Source organism: Rhinolophus sinicus, linkage group LG04, assembly GCF_036562045.2.
Source record: "Rhinolophus sinicus isolate RSC01 linkage group LG04, ASM3656204v1, whole genome shotgun sequence".
Classification (NCBI taxonomy): Eukaryota; Metazoa; Chordata; class Mammalia; order Chiroptera; family Rhinolophidae; genus Rhinolophus; species Rhinolophus sinicus.
The window spans coordinates 182,407,701-182,428,568 of NC_133754.1; the positions used below are offsets into that span (position 1 = coordinate 182,407,701).

The 20,868-nt window shown below is 54.8% G+C and overlaps 3 protein-coding genes across 7 annotated transcripts in view; all 3 read right to left on the reverse strand.

Moving 5' to 3' along the window:
* Positions 1 to 1,867: 1,867 nt before the first annotated feature.
* On the reverse strand, positions 1,868 to 9,671 carry PIP5KL1 (phosphatidylinositol-4-phosphate 5-kinase like 1). 5 transcript variants are annotated; one of them, XM_019728672.2, is made up of 10 exons: positions 9,560 to 9,671; positions 8,527 to 8,730; positions 7,239 to 7,289; positions 6,877 to 7,031; positions 6,512 to 6,636; positions 5,982 to 6,016; positions 5,837 to 5,892; positions 4,948 to 5,060; positions 4,506 to 4,659; positions 1,868 to 2,471 (listed from the first exon to the last, which is right to left on the reverse strand). In XM_019728672.2, the coding sequence occupies exons 1-10, from the start codon at positions 9,587 to 9,589 to the stop codon at positions 2,204 to 2,206; spliced, it is 1,191 nt and encodes a 396-aa protein (XP_019584231.2). In that variant the 5' UTR covers positions 9,590 to 9,671; the 3' UTR covers positions 1,868 to 2,203. The 5 variants fall into 5 exon arrangements, with proteins under 5 accessions (XP_019584231.2, XP_074187179.1, XP_074187180.1 ...); XM_074331078.1 differs by having other exon boundaries at positions 4,506 to 4,662; XM_074331080.1 differs by lacking the exon at positions 1,868 to 2,471 and adding an exon at positions 3,599 to 4,127 and having other exon boundaries at positions 4,506 to 4,662.
* A 2,676-nt stretch (positions 9,672 to 12,347) lies between these two features.
* Positions 12,348 to 15,315, reverse strand: DPM2 (dolichyl-phosphate mannosyltransferase subunit 2, regulatory). Its single transcript, XM_019728676.2, has 4 exons — positions 15,207 to 15,315; positions 14,916 to 15,005; positions 13,822 to 13,924; positions 12,348 to 13,043 (listed from the first exon to the last, which is right to left on the reverse strand). The coding sequence occupies exons 1-4, from the start codon at positions 15,297 to 15,299 to the stop codon at positions 12,988 to 12,990; spliced, it is 342 nt and encodes a 113-aa protein (XP_019584235.1). The 5' UTR covers positions 15,300 to 15,315; the 3' UTR covers positions 12,348 to 12,987.
* Positions 15,316 to 17,386: 2,071 nt separating this feature from the next.
* Positions 17,387 to 20,868, reverse strand: part of EEIG1 (estrogen-induced osteoclastogenesis regulator 1) — a 33,911-nt gene continuing 30,429 nt past the window's right edge. Inside the window, exon 11 of the mRNA XM_019728675.2 lies at positions 17,387 to 20,123. Within this exon, the coding sequence (XP_019584234.1) occupies positions 20,078 to 20,123 (46 nt within the window). The 3' untranslated portion in view covers positions 17,387 to 20,077. The remainder of the gene's footprint in view (positions 20,124 to 20,868) is intronic.

Below are 20,868 nucleotides of genomic sequence, written 5' to 3' on the forward strand. Positions count from 1 at the left end.
CCCGCTAACCATTCTATCAAACACTGCACCCCCATCCCTCCTGTCACACCTTGATTTCTGTTTTTCAAGTACTGTCACAGTCCGGAATCACCCTGTGTATTAACTGGTTTTCTTGCTACCCGCTCACTAGACTCCAAGCTCTGTGTGGGCAGAGTCAGGCCAGTCATGTTCTCAAGGCATTTCTAGCACCTGCACTATGCCTGGCACACACCAGTTACTCGATAACGTCTGTTGAATGAATGAGTGAGTTAGAAGAGCCAGGAGTCCTGGACCCCATGAGATCTTGGACAAGTCACTTCCTTATTTAGCTATAGGCGCTGCCTCAGAGCATTGCCAGAAACCCAAAGGGAGTGAAGGGCTGAGCCATCCTTTTCTAGGAGCTCAGGAGTCTGTGGCGCTGACTCAGCCCTGTCGGATCCAGACTCCTGGGAAATGTGACAGCAAACCCGTTTCCTGCTGTGTTACCCTACCACCACTGAGTTTTCACAACCCACCTACCCTCCAGGGGTGAGGGAAATGAGCTGAATATACGCGATGTCTCAACTTCCTGCTGAGCCAGACTAGAAATTTTCTGTGTTTGTGTCACCCCAGAGAGGTTGAGTAATCACCCAAGGGCACCAGACAACGAGGGGTGATGTGAATTATGTATCCATATCTAGATCTGGATCTCCAGGAACCCACACTCCAACCCCATAGCATAAGCTTTCCCTCTTCCTCTCCCTTCCCCATCAGCCCTTTTTCTTCCTTTTCTTTGAAGACTAATGGAATGGCAGTGTTTAGTGTAGTTAGAGGCTTTCCTAAGATCCCGAGCCATTTTGGGGGTCAGCTCTTGGCCCACACAGCCCCCCACCACACTGTCCCCACCTACTCTCAACTCCGACCACAGGGAAATGTTTCTTTATTTCAAGGGCCAGCCTCTCTCTCATCCCAACCCTTTGCTGTGCCCTTGGCCTGGGACCCTCCCAGGGCTGCTCCTGACTCTTCCGGTCTCAGTTTAGAGGTTAGAGCCACTCACACATTAAGTAATTAGGTGAGGGTCCCTTCCTTGAGCTCCACAGCCCCATGCTCCTTCACAAGGCTTTGTCACGCCAGGTTACTTTTGTCATTGCCCCCCACACAGTGATTTCTGTGAAGGTGGAATCTGTGCATCTTGCTCCAGCCCCAGGTCCCCAAAGCCCAGCAGAGGACCTGTCACATAGCAGGTGCTCAATAAATATTTAATGAGTTAATTAGGTCCATTTTCATTCTTCCCATCTTACAGATTAGACCACTGAGGCACAGAGAGGTTTAGCACCTTGCTCTGGTCACACAACCAGGCCCCCGTCAGCTCTATAGGAAAGGCCCTCTTGGGCATGGCTGGATTGGATGATGTCAGAGGCCAGGCTGGAGTTTTCTGGAGGAGGGAGGGGCTATGCAGGCACTTTGCTTCTCTGCTCCTAGTGAGTCTGTTTAGCCAGGGTCCTTGGTCTGACCACCAACCCCTGCCCGCATTTCTCAGATGAGAAAAATGACTCTGAAAGGAAGGCAAAGCTTATTCAAGATCAATAGTGGACTACAGCATAGTGCATCCCAGAGCGGCAGGCCCCTCAATATCCCACCTGCATCCCTAGAGGAGCATGAGTGAGGGGGGCCACCCCAGAGGGAGGCCTGTGGGTCCTCCTAGAGCAGGAGGTAGGGAGGCCTGGGTTCTCGGGCTGGCCTTGCCACATACCCGCGCATAAGCCCCTTAAAGTCTCTGGCCCTCAGTTTCCCCATCTGAACTACAAGGGGGCAGGGCTGGAGCCTTCAGCCTCCCCTCTTCCCCAGAGCATGCGGACAGGGCTATGAGAGCTGGTGAGTAAGAATACAGGCTCCTGAGTCCAAAAGGCACAGTCGAGTCTTGGTTTCAGCATTTATTGCTGAAGGATCTTGCTCAGTCCCTTCACCCCCTCAGCCTCCATTTCATGGTCTGTAAAAAGAGAATAATAGCATTTTTTTGAGCATTAAATGAGCTAATGTGGGGAGTCCCTGACACAATGCCCGGCACAGCATCACCATCAAATGAGGCTGTGTTGTCCTAGTATTAGCTGGGGAATACTACCCTCTAGAGGCCAGCAGTAGGAACAGCAGGCAATGGGAGCCCGACCCGCTGCCCCGCCCAGGCTTGAACCCGCTCTCTGCGTGTGCCCATTGTCCGGATGGGAAGGACGCGGGCCGGCGCTGGTCACTCGGTGTGCGCCTCCACCCACTGGTAGAGGCGACGGGCATAGAGAGCTGGGCTGACGGTGGAGAAGGTCCGGCCGGGGTAACGCAGCGTCTTCCATAGGTGCTCTAGCCGCTTGCGGAGCCCGTAGACAGTGGCAAGGTCCACGAGGCCCAGGAAGTAGCGTTGTTCGGGTCCGTCCAGGATGTGAAGGGCGTTGGGGGCTTCTGGCAGCAGCCGTCGGTTCTGAGCTCCCGGCTCTTCCTGGCTCTGTACCCCTTGCACAGACCTGGGGGCCGTAGGGGAGGGGGTGGGGGGAGTGAGTCCTCCAAGGGGCCCCAGCCTTGACCCTGTAAGCCTGGCTAGGTTGCCCCTAGTAGGCACTGCCTTAACGCGGTGCTTCCCTCGCTCATCCCCACACCTCCTAAGTGCCAGGCCTAGGAAGTGAGATAAACTGGGAGGCTGAGTGAAGTGTGGTTGATGGTCTAGAGCTGCATTGTCCAATATGTAGCCACTAGCCACATGTAGCCTTTGAGCTCTTAAATGTGGCCAGTCCCAACCGAGATGCGCCGAGTGTAAAAGACATACCTACTGAATTTCCCAGACAGGATGAGAAAAAGAATATAAAAGATCTCATAAATGTTTATATTGATTAGATGATGAAATGATAAAATTTTGGACATACTGAGTAAATAAAATATATTATTAAAATTATTTTTACCTGTTTCTCTTTAGTTTTTTAAAGAGAATACTAAGAAATTTAAAACTACATAGGTGGCTCATATTGCATTTCTACTGGGTAGTGCTAGTTTAGAGAATTGGGGGTACACAGACACTAGCTCTGCACTCACATGCCACATCACTTTGGGTAAGTCCCACATTGGGTATTTCCTAAACTTCTGTTTGGGTGGTCCAACCCTGGAAGTTTCAGGGTGGCAGAGCTTAAACTTTGGGAACAAAGTCCAACCGCAGTTTGCATATGGTGTGTGGATTATTTTTTTTTAACCTCAAAACGAACCCAAATCAGAAGATGCCTTTGACTGGGCCCCCAGTCCCAGCCTGAAGCAGGTTCAGTTCCCTTTGTCTTCCTGAAGATGCTGGGAAGGTGGAAATGGGGTGTCACTGAGGGGTTTTAATAAGCCAGTGAGAGACAAGCCCCACCGAGCTAGTACCCCCTGCAGTGCCCTATTTCATATGGATGAGGTGAAGTGTGTGTGTGTGTGTGTGTGTGTGTGTGTGTGTGTGTGTGTGTAGAGGGGTGTTCTGAATGAGGGGCTGGGAACTGGTGGGGGTGGGGCTAGGACAGTGGCTATTTACCAGCCAGCACAGAAATATTTCAATATGACAACAACCATTATATGCAAATTCAGGCTTACTGGCCAAATGTCAGCAGAGATCTGACTACGAACTGGGGGTAGAGGGCGAGGGAGAAGCTGAGCTAGCTTGGAGAGGCAGACTTGGGGAGGTCTGTGGCCCACGACAGGAATTCCAACCTCTGGTCAAGATGTGCCCAGCCCAGGCCAGCCACAGGGTGTAGGGAGCCGTTACCCTGGATTTTGCTCAAGCCTCCCTCATCCCAAGGTCTTCCTCTAAGGGGTGGGAATGGGGGAGAAGTAGAAGTCATTTTTCACTCATCTTTCCCACGCACTGAATCGATGGACGTATCTCCTTAAAGTACCTGTCTTAACCCCTATGTAAATTCTGTTCAACCACAGAGGTGGGTCTTGGAGGATTGAAATCCAAGTAACTAGCCAAGTACTAGCATGAATCCTCAGAAGTCATTCTACAACTTCACTTCCCCTCTCTGAGCCTCAGTTTTCACATCTTTAAAATAGGAATGAGCCCACCTTAATGAAGCTCATGGTCAGCTTGCAAGGCGTGACAGTTACCATTACAAAGGGGAGGACAACATGATGGTGGTGCCAGTGGTGATGACCTCAGGGTCCTAGAGGTGGAATTATGGGGTTAAGGGGCAAGAGCTCTTTCTGAGGCAACAAATGGGTCTGAAATCTGCTCTGAAACCTTCAATGGCTCCATATCCCCTTCTGGGAAAACGGTCGGATTCTTCAAATCTGGACTGAAGCCCTTGTCCAACTGGATCTTACCCACTCGTCCCCCTGCTGTGGTCCACCTGGACCCTCTACCCCTGCCAGCCAGGCTTCTCCCACCTTCCACCCTACACACACACACACACACACACACACACACACACACACTGCATTTTCCAGTCTTCAAGGCTTTGCCTATTCGGTTGCCCACCTCACATCTGTCTTTCCCAAGCTCTCATCACCTCATCTTGCCGTTGTTCCTGTGGGGGGCCCACCTGGCTGTGCGCAAGACAAGGCTGCTGCCCGGGCCCCTCTCATCCTTGTGGAGACAATGAAAGGCCACCAGGAGGCTGTAATCCAGCACGTTGAGCTCCCGGAGGAAGGCGGTGTCCAGTTCCATCTGGCGGAGGAGCCAGCTCCTCTGGGGCCCTGCTGGAGCATCAGCACCCCCTGAGTGCTCGTTGTGTGCCAGGCAAGGTGCTGAGGGCTCCAAAAGCATCTGCCCCAGGAGGGCAGGTGTCATTACTGTCCCATTTCACAGATTTTCATGCGTAATAATTTACTAGCTAGTAAGTTGTGGAACTGGGATTTGAACTCTGCTCTGCCTGACTCCAGAATCCGGGTTCTTAATGACTTGGGCAGAGGGTAGTGCCAGGGACACCCTTCTAACTTCACCCTGAATGGAGAAGACCAGGCAGTGAGTGCACCATGGCTCACCCAGGTAGATGGTCTTGCCCTGAAAGTTGAGGTCCTTCAGCACCAGGATGATGGGGCTGCCCTCAGGGGCCGGATCCACCCATCGGCTCACCTCACAGCCTTTGATGTCATACCTGCTTGGCGAGGGGTGGGGGGGACACGACAGAATTCAGCTTTACACAGACTTGAGACACACAGGGACCTTCACAAGTTAATAATAAGAAGCAAGAGTTTCCACCATGTGACTGATCAAATCCTCAGCACAATCCCATTCCATTATTGTCCCCATGTTAGAGATGAAGAAAAAGGTTCAGTTTCTTTGACTTGCCCAAGAACACACAATAAGTAAAGGGCAGAGCAGGGATTTGAACTCAGGCCTTTGGAAGCCCAGTCCAGGTTTTACCCCCGCCTGTGCCTGACTCTCAGCACGTTGTCATTCCTGCAGGTGTCCCAGACACCGGGGTCCAGCCCTAGGCAATAGCACCAGGAGGGTCAGAGGGAAGTTGGTGGCCCTGGGGAACACCAGTGAGGGAAGAGTCTGAACTGGCAGGCGCGGAGGGCAATGTGCAGTCAAAGGCTAGACTGGAACCCTTACTCCTCACATAATACCTGTGCGGGCTGCCCCCTCCTCAGTTTCTCATCTGTAGTGTGGAGGTGATACCAATGCCTACTCCTCAGGGTTGTTATGGGAATAAAGAAGATTATGAACGCAAATGGCTCCACACAACGCCCAGTGCATACTGACTGTCTAAGAGATGCTGGTCGTGGGAGTGGCGTTTCTGACCCATCAGGAGATCCTGGGAATGTCCCTTCTCTTCCCTGGGCCTCAGTTTCAGCGTCCATCTACTGCTTGTGGGTGCTTCCGGTGGCACATTCTGGGGGGGCCGGAGGCCCTGCGAGGCCAGCTCACCTCTCAGAGATGCGGCTGGCGGGATAGAAGACGCTCTGCATGATGACGAAGTATTTCTGCGGACAGGGGAAGGGAGTGAGGGAGGACAAGATCTCATCCTGCAGCTGCCCCTCCGGCCCGGCCTCTTCGCCTCGGCCTCACCCACCTTCTTGCCCCGAGCCACCCGCAGACTGTGCACTCCTGGAAGGGGAGAGGGTGCCAGGTGAGGGGCCCCAAACTAGGCAACCATGGGTCCTTCCCACCCCGTCCCAGCTCCAGGCCACACCTCCTTCTCGAGTTCCTCTGCATCCGGAGCCCACCTCTCCAGCCTCGGCCCTAGAACCCTTCCTCAGCTTGGGTCGGTGTCGGGACTCCACCTGCCTCTAGACTCATCCCCCAAAGGGCAGCGTCCTGGGGCATAGCTCCGCCCACAACCCTCCCCCAGGACTGTCCACTCCCAACCCCGCCCCTTTGGGCCACGCCCACACACCACTAGGTTCCCCCTACGTTGCCACCTTGGACCCCGTGCGCCGAAGTCTCCCCGCAGTCGGACTGTCTCCTGTCCTGTCTGGGCTCAGGCTCCCCACACTCCCCCTTCCTGGAACCACCCTACTCGCTGGCCCTCTCCCCTCCTCGCTCTCTCCTTAACCCCTTCCCCCATGCCCCGCAGTCCCGGATTCCTGGCCGGTGGCGTACCCAGCAACCGCGCGAGCAGCGAGTGCGGGTGCCGCTGCAGGTGCTGCACATAGCGTGGCAGGTGGGCGAGCAAGGCCCGCACCTCCTTGCGCCTCTGGGTCTTCAGGAAGAAGCGCTGGTCGTGGCTGGGGGAGTGGAAGGGAGAGGTCACTAACTAGGCTCCCACCCGGCTCCCTGATCCAGCCTGTCCATGTGTGGATCTGTCTCCCGCCGCCTCCTCCAGCCCCCGCCCTGTCTGTCCTCCTCCATCTGACCTCTATCTGGCTGGGACTTTCCCCTGACCTGGCCATACTGGTTCTCTCCCCAAATGCCTCCCTCCACCGGGACATCACTCCCACCCTTCCCCACCCCTGCTGCCAGCTCACGACAGGAAGAAGCTGGCCTTGCTCTTGGAGGTGCTGAGGAACTGCAGGTAGGGGCCGTCGGGCCCCAACGAGGCCTGATAGTCCTTCTCCGCCAGGCCTAGGGAGTGGCGCAGCCAGGCGAAAGCTGGGCCAGCCAGAGTGCCCAGTTCGAAGCCCTGCAGGGGAGGAAGAGCACCCCCAAGAGTGTCCACGGAGGCCCAGGTGTGAGCAGTTGGCCCTAGTGCAGGAGGGTCAAGGTAACCACACACTTGCTGAAGGCCCTGAGGCAAGCCATCACTCCCACGGCCCACAGGGAAACGGAGGAGGAGAGAGAACAAAGATGGTACCAGTCCCCTCCCACAAAGCAGTCTGGGGCTTCCTACCTCCTGAACCTGGGTCATGACCTCAGAGAAATCCTCCTCAGTGGGTGGTCCCTGCAGGGAGGGGCAGAGGGGCTCAGAGCAAGCCTCAGTCCCCAACTGCCAGCCCCAGGATCTCCAAACGTCCAGCACCTGGCCTCATCCCATTCTCCCAATTTGATTCCTCCAGCAAACAGGGACTGCCCTGGAGGTGCCTGAGTTGGGTAGATGGGGGCTGCAGACCCTCCCAGGACTGGATAGAGGACGAGACAGTGACCTGAGGCAGGTCCTGAGTATGTCTCATCCCCAGCTGGGTCCCCAGCACCTGTCTCTGAGTTAAAGCCTGGCACATTTGCCTAGACACACACATTGGCCCAGTGAAGCCAGATGCCATCCCAATAAAAGGAGATGGCCTTACTGCCAAGGGACCTGCCTGACTCATCCTGGGAGGGACAGATCAGAGAAGGCTTCCTGGGGGAGGTGACCTGTAAGCTAAAATCTGAAGGGTAGTGGAGAGGAGGAGCAGGGTGCTCATAGTAGTGGGAACAGCATTGGTGGCTGCCAGGATGGGCAAGAGGACCAGAGTGGCTGAAGTGAGCCAGGGAGCGATGGAGTGTGAACGAGGCTGGACAGTTGGCCCTGGGCTTGAACCAGCGGGATGCCGAGGCCATGATGACTCCTGGGGAGCCATGGAAGATTTTCAGCAGGTAATGAGATGTAGAGGACTCCCTCTGGCTCCTACACTCTCCCTGGACCTCTAGGTCCCTGTGCCAGGGCTTGGCCTGTGGGATGAGGTCACACTGTGCATACATGTGCACACACACAAACAACACATATCCTCACCGGGGCCCATCCAGCTGCTGAGCTTGCATTTGGGTGACCCTTTCTGCTGAGCCAGCCTGGCCCCAGCCTGAATTCCAGGGAGGATGGGCTGGGCTGGCGGGGTGGGGGCAGGGTCCCTTCTCCACCATACACCCTGGCAGAGCTGAGAGGGCCTCAGAGACCAAGGAGTACAACTCCCACCCCCCACAGTCATTATATAGATGGGGACACTGAGGCCCAAAGAGGGGCAGAGGCCCATCTAGAGTCATACAACAACCACCTAGGTCAGGGGGTTCCTTACACCCCAACACATCCTGGGCTTTCTGGCTTCCTGGCCTCAGCCTCCACTCCAGAATGACCCTCCCTCCCTGCACCAAGCCCCTGAGTTCCTTCCCTTATAGCCATCTCTGATCCCCACCTCTGCAGTATTAGCAAGACAGCCCATCAGCCCTATCTTACCATTGGTGTGTGGGACAGATTGACCACTCACCAAGAGTGGGTGGTCTATAGAGACTTGGATGGCAGCCCACAGCCCTGCCTGCATCATACATGTCAGCCGGTGAAGCTCATGCCCCGGGTCAATCTCAAACAGGCCTAGGCGCGGCTGCTTGTCTCGTAGACGCCAGAGAAGGCCACCACGGCTGGAACTTGAAGTGGCTACTCTGCGTCCAGCCTCTGGGGATGGGGCCAGGACCTGGTGGCAGGAGGCACAAGAAGCAATGAGCATGTGGCAGCATCGCAGAGGAGAAAGACCCAGGTGTGAGTCCCATCTCCACTACTTTGAGCCCTCCTCTTTTCTCTCTCTGCCTCAGTTTCCTCAGTTGTAAAATGCAGATAATGCCGGTAGCCACCTCACTGGTTGCTGTGAGGGGCCACACAGTCCCTGGCATACATTCAGTACCCAAAATAGAGTGATGGTTATTATTAGCATGCAGTTCTGCAGCCAAACCTGGCCCAAGACTGTCTCTCACCAGCTGTGTGATCTTAGATAAGTCACCTAACCTTCTGTGCCTGTTTTCTCACTTGAAAAATGAGAACTATAACAACTTCCTGGCAGGTATTAACTGTTGTTACTGTTGAGTTTGAGCTCCGTGCACTGGAACCCTTGATAGGAGCTGTGATGCCAGGATTCAGTCACCTATTACACTGTCTACGCCGAGTTCCTCCAGGCCAGCGCAGAAGGTCAGCACAAGCTGAGATCATAGCTGCTGTCCCCTTAGTGGTGGGCACCCACCACGTGCCCAGCACTGGCTGAGAGCTTGACCTCCTAACAGCCCTATGAAGGAGGGCTTCATATCATCTCCATTTTCCCGAGGAAGTTAACTGAGGAAGTTCTCCTGGGATACACACCAGATTTATCCCTTCGTACCTGCGGTTCCCATGTGGGGCGTGTCCTGGTTCCCGCCCAGTGCATGACCTCTCCTGGGCTTGGATGGGGGTGTGTCCGCACCGCACGGAGAGGAGAGACCGACTCCTGCCCCACAACCCTTCCTTCTCCTGTCCTCCCTCGGGTCCGCACCTACCTCGCGGGGTCCCGGGCTCGGCGCGGCCATCGCCTCCTCAGCAGCTTCCCCGGCTCTGGCCGCGGCCCCTCAGCCTCAGGAGTCAGGCCCCGCCCCTGCTTCTGGATCGACCAATCGCGCGGTGCCGATCACGGCTACAACCAATCCGCGCAGGAGTGGCCGGCGATCGCCTGCGGATCTCCCCGCCCCGGCTGCAGCATCTTTCGGACAGCGGTACAGGGCGGGGCAGTGCCGTTACGCATCGGTTAGGGTCCCCCGGAGGTAAGACCCTCCCCCATTCCTCCCCTGAGGTGTAGGACTCGGGTCTCAGGGCCGCTGAGGAGGTGGGTAACCTAAATCCAGTCACGCCCACCCATTCTGGTATGGAATCCCCAACGACTGTTTTTCGGGTGAGGAAACTAAGGTTTAGAGAGACAAGTGCCTACCTCTATGTTACACAGAAAGTCAGGGGCATGCATTCATTCAACACATATATTTTAACACACTGTGGGCCAGGAGCAGTGCTAGGCTCAGGATTTAGTGGTGAATGAGGGAGAAACACAGCTGCCAACGTGATCTTTTAAAAGCTAAATCAGGTGATGTCACTCTCATGCTTAAAGCCTCCAGTAGCTTCCCATAGCACTGGAACAAAACCCAAACCCCTGGCCTTCGCCCATGCCCTTCTGCCCATTCTCCAGCCCTACCTCAGACTGCTCTCGCTCCACTCAATACACAGCCACCTCGCTGGTCCTTAATCATCAAAAACGCTTTCACATTTAAGGGCTTTTGCAAGTGCTGTTCCTTCTGTTTGAAGTCCTTTCCCCCCGATTTCCATTTGCCGTATTTCTTCTTGTCACCTTGGCTGACTCTAAGTGCTCCTTCCTCTCATTCTTGATCACATCACTTTGTTTGATTTCCTTCATCACACTTAACACTATCAGAGATTGCCTTGTTCATTTATTACATCTACCCCTAGAATGGGGGTGCCAGGAGGGCAGGAACCATGCCAGGCTCATTTCCTGGCACAAACCAGTGTTGGATAAGTGTATGTTGAACCAATGTGAGTAGGATGTGCAAAGGGCCTCGCTGCGTCCCAGGAAACGAAAGGGCAGCCTGGTGGTGGCTGGAGTAGGACAGAGCAAGCAAGCACGCAGGTTTTTGAAGGCCATGGTAGGGAGAGGGGTGGTGACCTGGGGAAGCAATACGTTTGAGAAAGATGACCAGATGTTTTTAAAAGATCACTGGTTGTTACAGTCAGTTTGGAAGGGACCCGAGTGGACAGGGGGAGAGCCACTTGGAAGCCTTTGGTGACTTGGGGCAGAGGATGGTGGTTTTGCATCACTAAGGTGGCTGGGGGGAAGACAGGGAGAATGGACAGGATTTGAGACTTGTGGATGGAGGTGGGAAAGCTAAGGTCAGTGATGTCTGCCAGGCTTTCTGGCTGGTGTCCAGAGCATGAAAGGGCGCAGGGAAGGAGGAGAGAGCCAGACTTGGGGGTGGGAGAACTCAGATCACGACAGGATGAAATTTGAGGGGCCACTATGACATCCGATGGGATGAGTGGCGAGTGCATATGCAATACATTGGGGTTCAGGAGAGAGCCAGGCTGGAGGCAAGCCTGAGTAAGGACCAGGTCACCTAGGAAGGGTGTGGGGCGAGGAAGCCTGTGACAACCCTGAGGAACCCACCCTCTCATGGCAGAACAGAGAAACACGACAGCCATAAAGTGCAGAGTGGGTCATCACACACAACAGAGCTTCTGAGGGTGCATCCAGCGGGATGTTTGTTACAGGCCATATGCGGTGTAGGGATCAAGGAAACGTGCTCTGGATTTAAAGACCAGCTGTCACTGGTGGTCTGAGTGGGGGCAGCCCTCCTGGAGTGATGTTGAGCAGAGTGGAAATGAGAAAATGCAGGCAGCAGGTGTGAACATCCTTTGGGAAGTTTGGCTGTGCGGGAGAGGGGGAGACCTGGAGGGAATTACTGGGTTGATGGAGGATCCTTTAAGTGGGAGCCTGGTGCATGTTCATGAAATGCTGGGAGGACCTTGTTGAGAAGCAGAGGCTCTTCCCATGAGAGGGGGAGCATAGAAACAGGAGGCTCCTGCTATAGCAGTGGGAGAGGACAGGACCCACAGCCCAGGTGGGCAGTTCTGCCTGGACTGGAGGATGGGGAGAGGACAGGGCAGATATGCCTGCAGTTGGCCTGTTCTGGGAAGGTGACGCCTCCACTAACTGGAAGAAGAGAGAACTCCAAGGTGGGATGGGATGGAGGCTTATGTTAGGCACTGTGAATGGGAGAGCCGGCTGCCCAGAGAGGCTCAGGGGGATTGCTGGGGGGCTAGGGCTGGGGCCTGTCTGTACTAGACCAGTCAACCTGAATACAGTGGAACCAACTTTGCTCTGGTTCAATAGCAGCTCTCACTGCTCATAGCTACTACTCAGTTCGGCTGCTGGTACAAGGGGTGGACAGGCTTATGCTTTTGGGGAACTGGCCTGAGGGTCCCTAAAGTTCTAGTGCATGCTGGCTGGGCTGGCACAGGGGAGTCATGGTGGAGGCTGACACGGGGTCTGGCAGCCTGCCACGCCTCCACAGACTCCCCAGCCATGAGCTGCAACAAGCTGAAACCACATCTGTCCCAGTTCCCTCCTGATCCTGTGTCCAGCATAGGGACGATCCAGGAGGCACCTGAGGCACCTCATTGCACAAACCAGGGTCTCTTGACCTGAGACTAGTGCGAGGCCAGCTCCTAGCCCCTCTCTGGACTGCAAGCAACCCAGCTCCCCTGGTCAGGGATGGCACAGAAACAAACACACCAAAACGTTTATTGTTCAGTTCTCCCCAGCAGGCCAAGGCCAGTGTCAGGACTGAGGGGCTGGGACTCCAGACAAGCAGCAGGTCTGGGGGCCCAGTGTGCCCACTCTAATGCACCCTGAGGCCTGACGGTGGTCCTGGGGCCTGTTTGTCCCCCCGCCTAGGCGTTCCAGGTCCAGAAGTCCTGTGGGATCTGGGGCTATGTCAGACCAGGGAAAGCTGCCTTCATGGAGGACATGTGGGGAGAGGTCATGTGATATCTTAGAACCTGCCAAATCCAGTATCAGCAGGTAACAGGAGGGAAACTGAGGCAAGAGGGTAGAACCGAGGGGAAAAAATGACAGAGTCTGAAGGTGAGGCAGGGAGGACCAGCATCTTTCAGGCCCTGGGCCGGAAGGGGGAGAGAGGGAGACTTCAGGTACTCCTCCCTCCTAGCTTCTGGAAAGGTGAGCAGGGGAGTGGGTGCTCTTGTCAGTCAGGGGTGAGTTCTGAACAGCTCCATCCTTCAGGGTGTCTGCAGAGCAGCCAGGTTTGAGGGCGCCACAGTGCCTGAATAGGTCCTGTGGGCCCCTGCCCTTGGTATGCCCTTGAGGGGAGGCAGAGAAGGGGCCAGCAGCCTCATCCCTGCTGGGCTTTCACTGAGCCTTTTTGGTCACCTGGTTCTTCAGCATCACATAGGTGATGAACACTCCTGGAATATACAGACCAGAAAGACCAGGTAAGATCGGGGCTCAGGGCTGCTGTTAAGGCCAGAGCAGGGCACGGCACGGCACAATGACACATACATGGGACCAAGCACCTCCCAACCACCCTCCAGACCACCTGGTCATCTCCCTAGCCATCCATCAAGCCACACATCCACCCACATTCATTCAAAACACACCACCGAGTGCCTGCCACAGGCAGTTTGCTACGTTTAGTGTTTCAGAATCTATGGGGTACAAGTTGCACCCAGCTATCCATCTACTCACCCAATCAATCACCTGTCCACCTACCTATCCACCCACCCACCTGCCCACGCAACATCCAGCATCCACCCACCGACTCCATCATCCAGTCATCTGATTGTTGACTAATCCAAACCACTTTATTGAGCACCAACTTAGTGCCACAGCCTGTGCAGGAGCTGAGGACACAGTCATGATAAAGACACAGTCCTGGGAAGCCCACAAACTAAACCATGGGAGACAAAGAGGTGCAGGAACCATGAGCCAGGGTGACAAGGGGGTGAGAGGTGATTGAGGTGTGAGCAGAGCAATGCTGGTGGAGGGAACCGGAAAAAGGGAGACATCCCATTAGAGCCTGAGGCATGGGAAGACTGACTTACAGCCCTGAAGCATGAACAGGAAAATGCTGGGGGTGAATTGGGAGCAAAGAACCTCAAGCAGACATACGGCAAGTGCCAAAGCGTGGCCACATGTTGAGGGGTGGGAGACACCCTGCCCAGGGTTGGGGGCATGATGACTTACCTACAAACAGGAGCAGCAGGAGGCCGGCGGCCAGTGGGATGGCAACGGCGTAGGCTCGGGGCAGGAAGTACTTGTGGATGACATGCTGGCTGTCGATGAATGGCTGGCATCGAGGGCAGAGCTCCAGTGAGCATTCCCTGCCTTGCACAGCCCCCTCAAGCCAACATCCCACCTCCTCTGTCTCGGGTTGACCCACTCAAAGCACTGGGACAGCATTTGCTTTTGTTTAAGACGGCATTTTGGATGCCTTGGTTTGTTTCCTTCCTTCATTTATTTAATACTGTGTTTCCCTGAAAATATGACCTACCCCGAAAATAAGCCCCAGTTAAGACTGTCAGCCAGACAGGCGCACTTAGTACGTTATGATGATGTTCCAGAAGATGACATGACTGTATTTGAATATAGATTGTTGTACATGAAAAAATAAGACATCCCCTGAAAACACGTCCTAATGCGTCTTTTGGAGTAAAAATTAACATAAGGCCCAGTCTTACTTTCAGGGAAACACAGTAGTTTACTGTGCACTTGACTGGTACCTGCCCTAAGTTGGTGCTAGGGACCTGGCAGTGAACAGAAGTCGAAGGACTTGCCCTAATGCCCTCACAGTTTAGCAAGGGCAAAGGGTACACAAGGAATCCTCAACTAATTCCCAATTTTGGCTCCAAGATCTTCTTTACTAACAATTTTCTCCAAAACGATACCAAGTTCTGCAAGACTTTGCCCTCCAAATGCACTGCACGCAAGTACTAACCAACAAACCCTTTCTCCACACACATCCTAAATGCCCTCACAAAAGCCACTGGCACCTGTCATGCCCATAACCAGAAGGACTGGACCCATCAAAGGGAAAGCAAGTCAGGAACAGGGCTTTACACTGTAGAGGTTAAGAATGTGACCGTGAGTCCGACCCTTCTCCCTGAACCTCAGCTTCCTCATCTACAAAATGGGGATACCACTGGCATCTTCCTCATAGTGTTGTTCCGGAGGTTTCATAAGACATTCAGGTAAAGCACCTGGCACAGTGCCTACTACATAGTGGGGGTCGGCTGCAAGGAATGGGAGAAGGTGGGAGAGGGCGGAGGAAGAACACATACCAAGAGAATCACCCAGGTGGTGTAGTAGGTGAAGATGATCAGGCTCACGGCAACGAGGCCGAGTCCCACCACCTGGTCTGTCCCGGTGGCCTGGAGAAAAGGGAAGGCTCAATTGACGAAGTGACTCTATTTAGGTGCACTAATGGGGTAAGGGGGCGGCGTCGCAGTCTGATTCCTCAGCGTTTTTATCTGTACAATGAGCGGGCGGGAGAGCAATCTGGTTCCGAGTGCCCAAGCTCCAGCTCCTAAACAAACCAGGGAGCCAACCCCAGCACTCTGCCACCAACTCACCATTTCCCCGGCGCTCCTCACCGGAGCAGCCAGCCACATCCGGTTCCGCATCCGGGCCCTCGGCTGCGGGGCACGCCGGGAGTCGTAGTACATAAGGCCGCCCCAGGACTACGTTGCCCAAGACAGGCAGGCGCCACCTCCCCATTTGCTTGTCGGGAAATGTAGTTTCTCAAGGGTATTGGGGAACAAGTTGTTCCCGAATCTCCATAGAGAATGGGACCGAGTTGGGAACGCAGACCGCCTGGTACTCGTGGCCTCAGTCCTGTCGAACTCGCCCCTGAAGAAAAGCCCATTTCTAAATATCCCAGAGTCCCAGAGCCAGAGCGAGATCTGGTAGGGGGGAGTTGGAAGTCTCATTTCTCAGGTTGGGGAAAATGATGAGGCTCAGAGAAGGGCGAGGACTTGCGGGAGATCACAATTCGTGTCTGTGGTGAAGCCGACACCAGAACCTGGCGTGTGCATGCCAGTTATTTCCTGGTCCCGAGGCCCTAATGCGTGTTGAGGGAAGGGTGCAAAAAATGTTCACCGCCCAGCTGGGGGTGGGAGGAGGAGGGGCTGGCCCAAGCCTGCTGCGATGGGGCTAATTTCGATTGGCTGTAAGGGTAGGCGGCCCCCTTACCAGCGCCTGGCTTCCCTGTCCTGTCTTCACTGCAGGGATGAGGCCAGGGTGACCCTCTCTTCCCTCATCGTCTGCCTCTGGGGCCCTGGGTGTTGCGGCAGCGCTAGCACCAGTCCAGGCAGGTCTTGGGAATGGCCGCGTGTGCAGGATCCTCTCCAGGCCGCGTGGAGGATCCTCTCCTCTGAGAGCAAGGGGAGGTTGGGCCTCATCACCTTTGATGTGTTCTCCAGCTCTGGAATCTGGAACACTGTCTCCTCACAGCTAGTGGGCTAGCTGTTCCTCATCAGGGCGACACATCCCAGGGAAATCACCTTCCCTGACAGGGGTTCCCTCTTCTGTGTTCCACAGCCCCAAGTGTGTCTCCATGATGACGCTTGTCAGCACCGTTTTAATTAGCTGATTTACTTGATGTGGCCCACCTGTGAGCTCCCTGAGCCTAGGGTCTGTGGTCACTGCTGTATCCCCAATGCCCAGAATGGGGCTTGGCACAAAGTAGGAGCTTTGAATCAACCAACTGGCTTTAAGATTGACATTTTAGATCCTAGAACGCTAGCATTCAGCATCTGGGGACTCCAGGCCTTCTGAGGGGTTGTGTGGAGGCTCTCCTGCTGTCTCCATTTTGGGGGGTGGAGGGGCACGTGGAGATTGAACCTGGCATGGTTCACTCGTGCCTGCAGCATCTGCCTCCTTGGGTCATCTGAGCCCATCTCTGAGTATGACGACTGCTGGAGCAACCTTTTTATTCCCTACCCTTTGGCATGCTGCTTTTTCACTTAGCATTACTGTGTTCCAAAGGAGCAACCTTTTTGGGCCTAAAGCCCAATTCCTTCCCTCTGTCTCAGGAGACTTTGGGCTTAGTCGGGAGCCAACTTTTCCCTCCCCAGGTGTGCACTGAACAAAGGCAGGGACTGAGAATCAGCCTGGACATCAGCCCTGAGAAGGGGTGAGGATATGCAGTGCTGTGACAGGGATGAGGCGTGGTAGTCTGGTCCCTTCTGGCCTGTTCAAAGCCGCTAAGGTTTCCTGCCACTTCTGAGATCATTAAAGGCCCAGGGCGACTTGCCTTTCCCAGAGCTTGGTGCAGGCTGCTCTGTAACTTGAGACAGGGCAGGGATGATGGGCCTAGGCCTGAAGACAATGCAGGCTTGGGCTTTAGAGGATGGGAATGAGCTTGGCATCTCCCATAGGTCAGGCTGTACACCCACTTTCTCATTTGATCCACAGCCTCACAGCCCGCAGCTGAGAAAACTGAGGCACAGGCAGTTTTCTGTCTTCAGGCATGCTTGTTCGAAGCCACCTGACTACTGGGGAGGTCCGTAGAGCAGTGGTTAGAACTTGGGCTCTGAGGTCTGAGACTGGCAGGAAACTACTCTCCAGGGCCCGTTTCCTGTCCGGGACTCTGGTGTAATAAAGGTGGTCACAATTGTGACTGCACCGGGACTTGGAGAAACCTGGCCACCTACACCTTCCCCACCCCCAACCATCACCTTACACATCTGGCTTCCATCTGACGCTTTGATCCTAAAGTCAAGTTGGTAAAACAAACAAACAAGAACCAACATACCATAACAAACAAAAACTGCAACGTTTAATTTTGTCCCCCAAACCAAGACACTGACTAGGCTGATTTCCCTTTACAATGTTATTTTCTACAATAGAAGCTGAGACGGATACAAACACAGCCCATTGAATTAGGGTGTGGTGGTGGCGACATTGTTAGATAAGAGGGGAATTAAAAAAAAAAAAAAAGACCTTTCTTCCCCCCCCATCTCCCTGCTCACTTCCCTAAAGAGAGGAAAACGTAGACATTCTCCATCCTGGCAGATCATGCCCTATGGTCAGTTTGTGGGGTGACTAGAAAAAAAAATAACCTAAAAATATTGTATTTATTTTCTTTAAATCTCCTAGTAAAAATGTTAAAACTGTCTTCCAAGAAGATTCCAAACTGGCATTGCATAGACCAATTCCTTTCCAAAAATATCTCTAATATATTCTATCTCTCTCTCTATATATAGAATTTTTAAGTCCAGGAGCTGTGGGTGCCTAGTGCGAATTCACTGAGTTTGAAGGGACCAGAGGACTGAAGAAAGAGCTCCCACATGGGGATGAGGCCGGAGCTTCTGGACTCCAGCTCCAGCCACCATCAATTTGGTTGTGGCCGAATTTTCAGTTAGTCCAATTACCCCGGCCCAGGGCCTGTCATGGGAGAATGTGGCAGGCTCTGTCTCCTTCTGGGGTGACTGTCAAGTTCAGACCTCGCCTAGAGAGGGGCTGGGGTTCCTGGTTTGGGGGAGTCTCCCCAACAGCACCAAAGCCAGCTGCTTTATGCCTAAAGCCCCAGAACTTGAATCAGACCCCAAATAACACCTTGAATGCACCTCCCCACTGGGCTGAGGTCATGCAGACAGAGGGAAGAGCGGCATTCCCCCATCTTCTGGGGGTCACTTCATCTGGGGACAGTGCAGCTGGTCCCCTTTTAAAGTGCCAGGTGTCTACGGGGCAGGAAGGGACCCACAGAGCTGACCAGAGCCTTCTCCAGCCAGAGCAAATGCTCCATCCTGCCTCGGCAGGCACCTTCTAACATTCATTTTCTAAAAGAGTTAGGTGATTAAAAACAATAAGAACAACCACAAAATCCTAGAAATGCTCTGACTCCAATGCCAGGAGGCTCCAAGACCATGACTCTTGTCAGCTGGGCAGAAAGGACCCCTCCCCCCCTGGGGAGGGCACCTCCACCCTAACCCCTACGAGAGAGAGAACCCGTATCCTGGCTCTCCATCCAGATCCCCAGCCCTGCTGGGACCCAGCCAGCGGGTAGGGCAGAGAACAGAACCACCTCCCCTCACCTGGGGGAGGAGAAAATATCAAACTGTGAACCCTGAAAAAAAAAAAAAAAAGAAAAGAAAAAGAAATAAAGAGAAAAAAAAGAGGAAAGGAAAAAACAGTATAGGGCTAAGTAAACACCAGCCTGCTGGGCTTATACAAAGATGAGTGAAATTAAGAGTGGCAAGGGAGTCTGTCCAGAGGCTGGCTGGCAGCCAGAACCCACCTTCAAGCAAATAACAAGGACCGGGAGGAAAGTGCTCAGAGCTGAGGCGTTAGCAAGGGGCAGGGGCAGAGCCAGACTGCTCCCTGCTGGAAAAGCCCCCCTTAAAGGGCCTGTCTCTCCCTTGCCCAAAGAGAGGGGTGCTTTCAGAGGAGGGCTGAGGCTTTTCTGGCCAGGAAGCCAGCTCCAGCTAGTCCGGTCACAGCCCACCTGCCCCTCTAGCACTGGTCCCAGGCCAGGACCAGCTGACCCTGAGGGGAGAAAAGGGGGCAGTGCTTGCCCAGCCCAGTCAGGCCCCCGACCTCCACGGGCTTGGGAGGCACCTTCCAGGCTTCCTACAGGAAACCAGCTCCTCAAGACCCAGCCCCGGGCAGAGGGGAACCTTTCTCAGCATGGGTCTCAGGCCTGAGCTGGAGCTAACTGGAGGGAGAAGAGGCAGTGCCCCGTTCCAGCCGGGCTGCTAAAGCTGGGCCGCTGACTGCACAGCAGGCAGCACCCAGGAACCCCTGGGAAGGGATCAGAGGAAGGGCAGGCGAGGGCCAGCGGGGCTGTGCTAAAGACGAGCGTGTGCAAAGTGCAGGCTGCCAGGGCAGCAGGAGAACATTCGTTGGGGGCGGGGTCTCAGTCTAGAATGTGGGTGGGGTCTGAGGACTTGGCTTCCAGGAGGAGGCCGCCAGCGGGTCCCCCAGGGCACAGGGAAGGGATAGCTGAAGCACTAAGCAGAGGGCCACGGTGGCAGGATTCTGGAGATGAAGTGCCCCCCCCCCCCCCAGGGCAAGGGGGCCATGGAACAAAGCCCGGCCAGGACATGGCTGAACGGATGCTCCTGGAGCGAGCAGGGACACAGGGCAAGAGGCCCCTCGGCCGCTGCATGTCCTCATCCAGGGGGCAGGTCGGTATCCAGCAGGGCATCCTGGCCATCTTTGTCTTGCCCACCTACTTCATGGGCCTGTGTGTCCTGCCCTTTAGTGGTTCAGAGAGAATATTCACAGTGGCGCCCGGGCCCCACCAGGCCAGGAGGGTCCCAGCACGGATGGGGGGACAATGGAATGATGCTTTGAGGCAGGAGAGGGGCTGGAGTGCATGGAGGAGGCACAGATGAGACGTGGCGTGGATGGTGATCCAAAGGGGAAGGTCCCTCGTGGAATGACGTGGGTCTGGCCACCCATGAAGGCAGGGCCCTTCTCCAGCCTGGATACTTGCTCCTCAATGGGTTTCAATCACGACTGGCTCGTAGACCCCAGAGGAGACCCTGTGGGGAGAGACAGGTCAGCTCGTCCTCCCCGACGTTCCTCTGGGCCAGGCCCTTGGAAGTACTTCACAAGCAGGCACCGTTAACGGGCCCATTCTGCAGAGGAGGAAGCTGAGGCTCAGAGAAGTTAAGTCATTTGCACAGGGTGACACAAGTGTACGTATCGGAGTCTGTGGGATTGCAGAGCTGGCACAGGCTTTGCCCGAGCCCTTTCTGGGCAGCAGTGGCTTACATACTGGGGTGGACTGTGCCCATCCTCACAGCAACCCTGACAGGGAGGGACTGCGCCACCCCACCCCACTTGACAGATGAAGAAACTGAGGCTCAGAAGGATTATGAGGCTTGCCAAGAGGGCAGCAGAAGGTTGGGGAGCTCTTCTCCCCACGGATGCCAGGCCCACCCAAGAGGCCGTAGACATTCAGAACGCAGCAAGCTGCTCTGCTATGATCTAGCTGCCACAAATATGGGTTCTCCCCTCCCCTGAATCCCAGTTTCAGAGGGAGGCTAGAGATGGGTATTTACAAAACTTCTCTTTTTGCCCTCCTCACTCTGGAGGCAGTGGGGAGATGGCAGCTGCAATTTCGAGCCTTGGCCAGCAGGGTTCAGCATAGCAGCACCAGAGGGCCAGTCTGGGGACCCTGAGGTGGCCCAAGCTAGTCTCCAGCTCTGGCTCTAGATGTTACATGGGCACTACCCCACCCGGCCAACAGAAACATGGGGAAAAGCCTTCAGAACAAGCCTGCAC

What these genes read in the sequence shown, in the direction of transcription:
- PIP5KL1 (XM_074331078.1), bottom strand. Translation starts at nt 9,589, where the DNA reads ATGGCCGCGCCGAGCCCGGGACCCCGCGAG. An exon ending in AAGGCCAGCTTCTTCCTGTC is followed by an intron (nt 6,637 to 6,876) that starts GTGAGCTGGCAG and finishes CCACTCCCCCAG; the next exon opens with CCACGACCAGCGCTTCTTCC. An exon ending in GCTGCTCGCGCGGTTGCTGG is followed by an intron (nt 6,017 to 6,511) that starts GTACGCCACCGG and finishes CTCCCCTTCCAG; the next exon opens with GAGTGCACAGTCTGCGGGTG.
- DPM2 (XM_019728676.2), bottom strand. Translation starts at nt 15,299, where the DNA reads ATGTACTACGACTCCCGGCGTGCCCCGCAGCCGAGGGCCCGGATGCGG. An exon ending in TGAGGAGCGCCGGGGAAATG is followed by an intron (nt 15,006 to 15,206) that starts GTGAGTTGGTGG and finishes CCTTTTCTCCAG; the next exon opens with GCCACCGGGACAGACCAGGT. An exon ending in CCTGCTGCTCCTGTTTGTAG is followed by an intron (nt 13,044 to 13,821) that starts GTAAGTCATCAT and finishes TGTATATTCCAG; the next exon opens with GAGTGTTCATCACCTATGTG.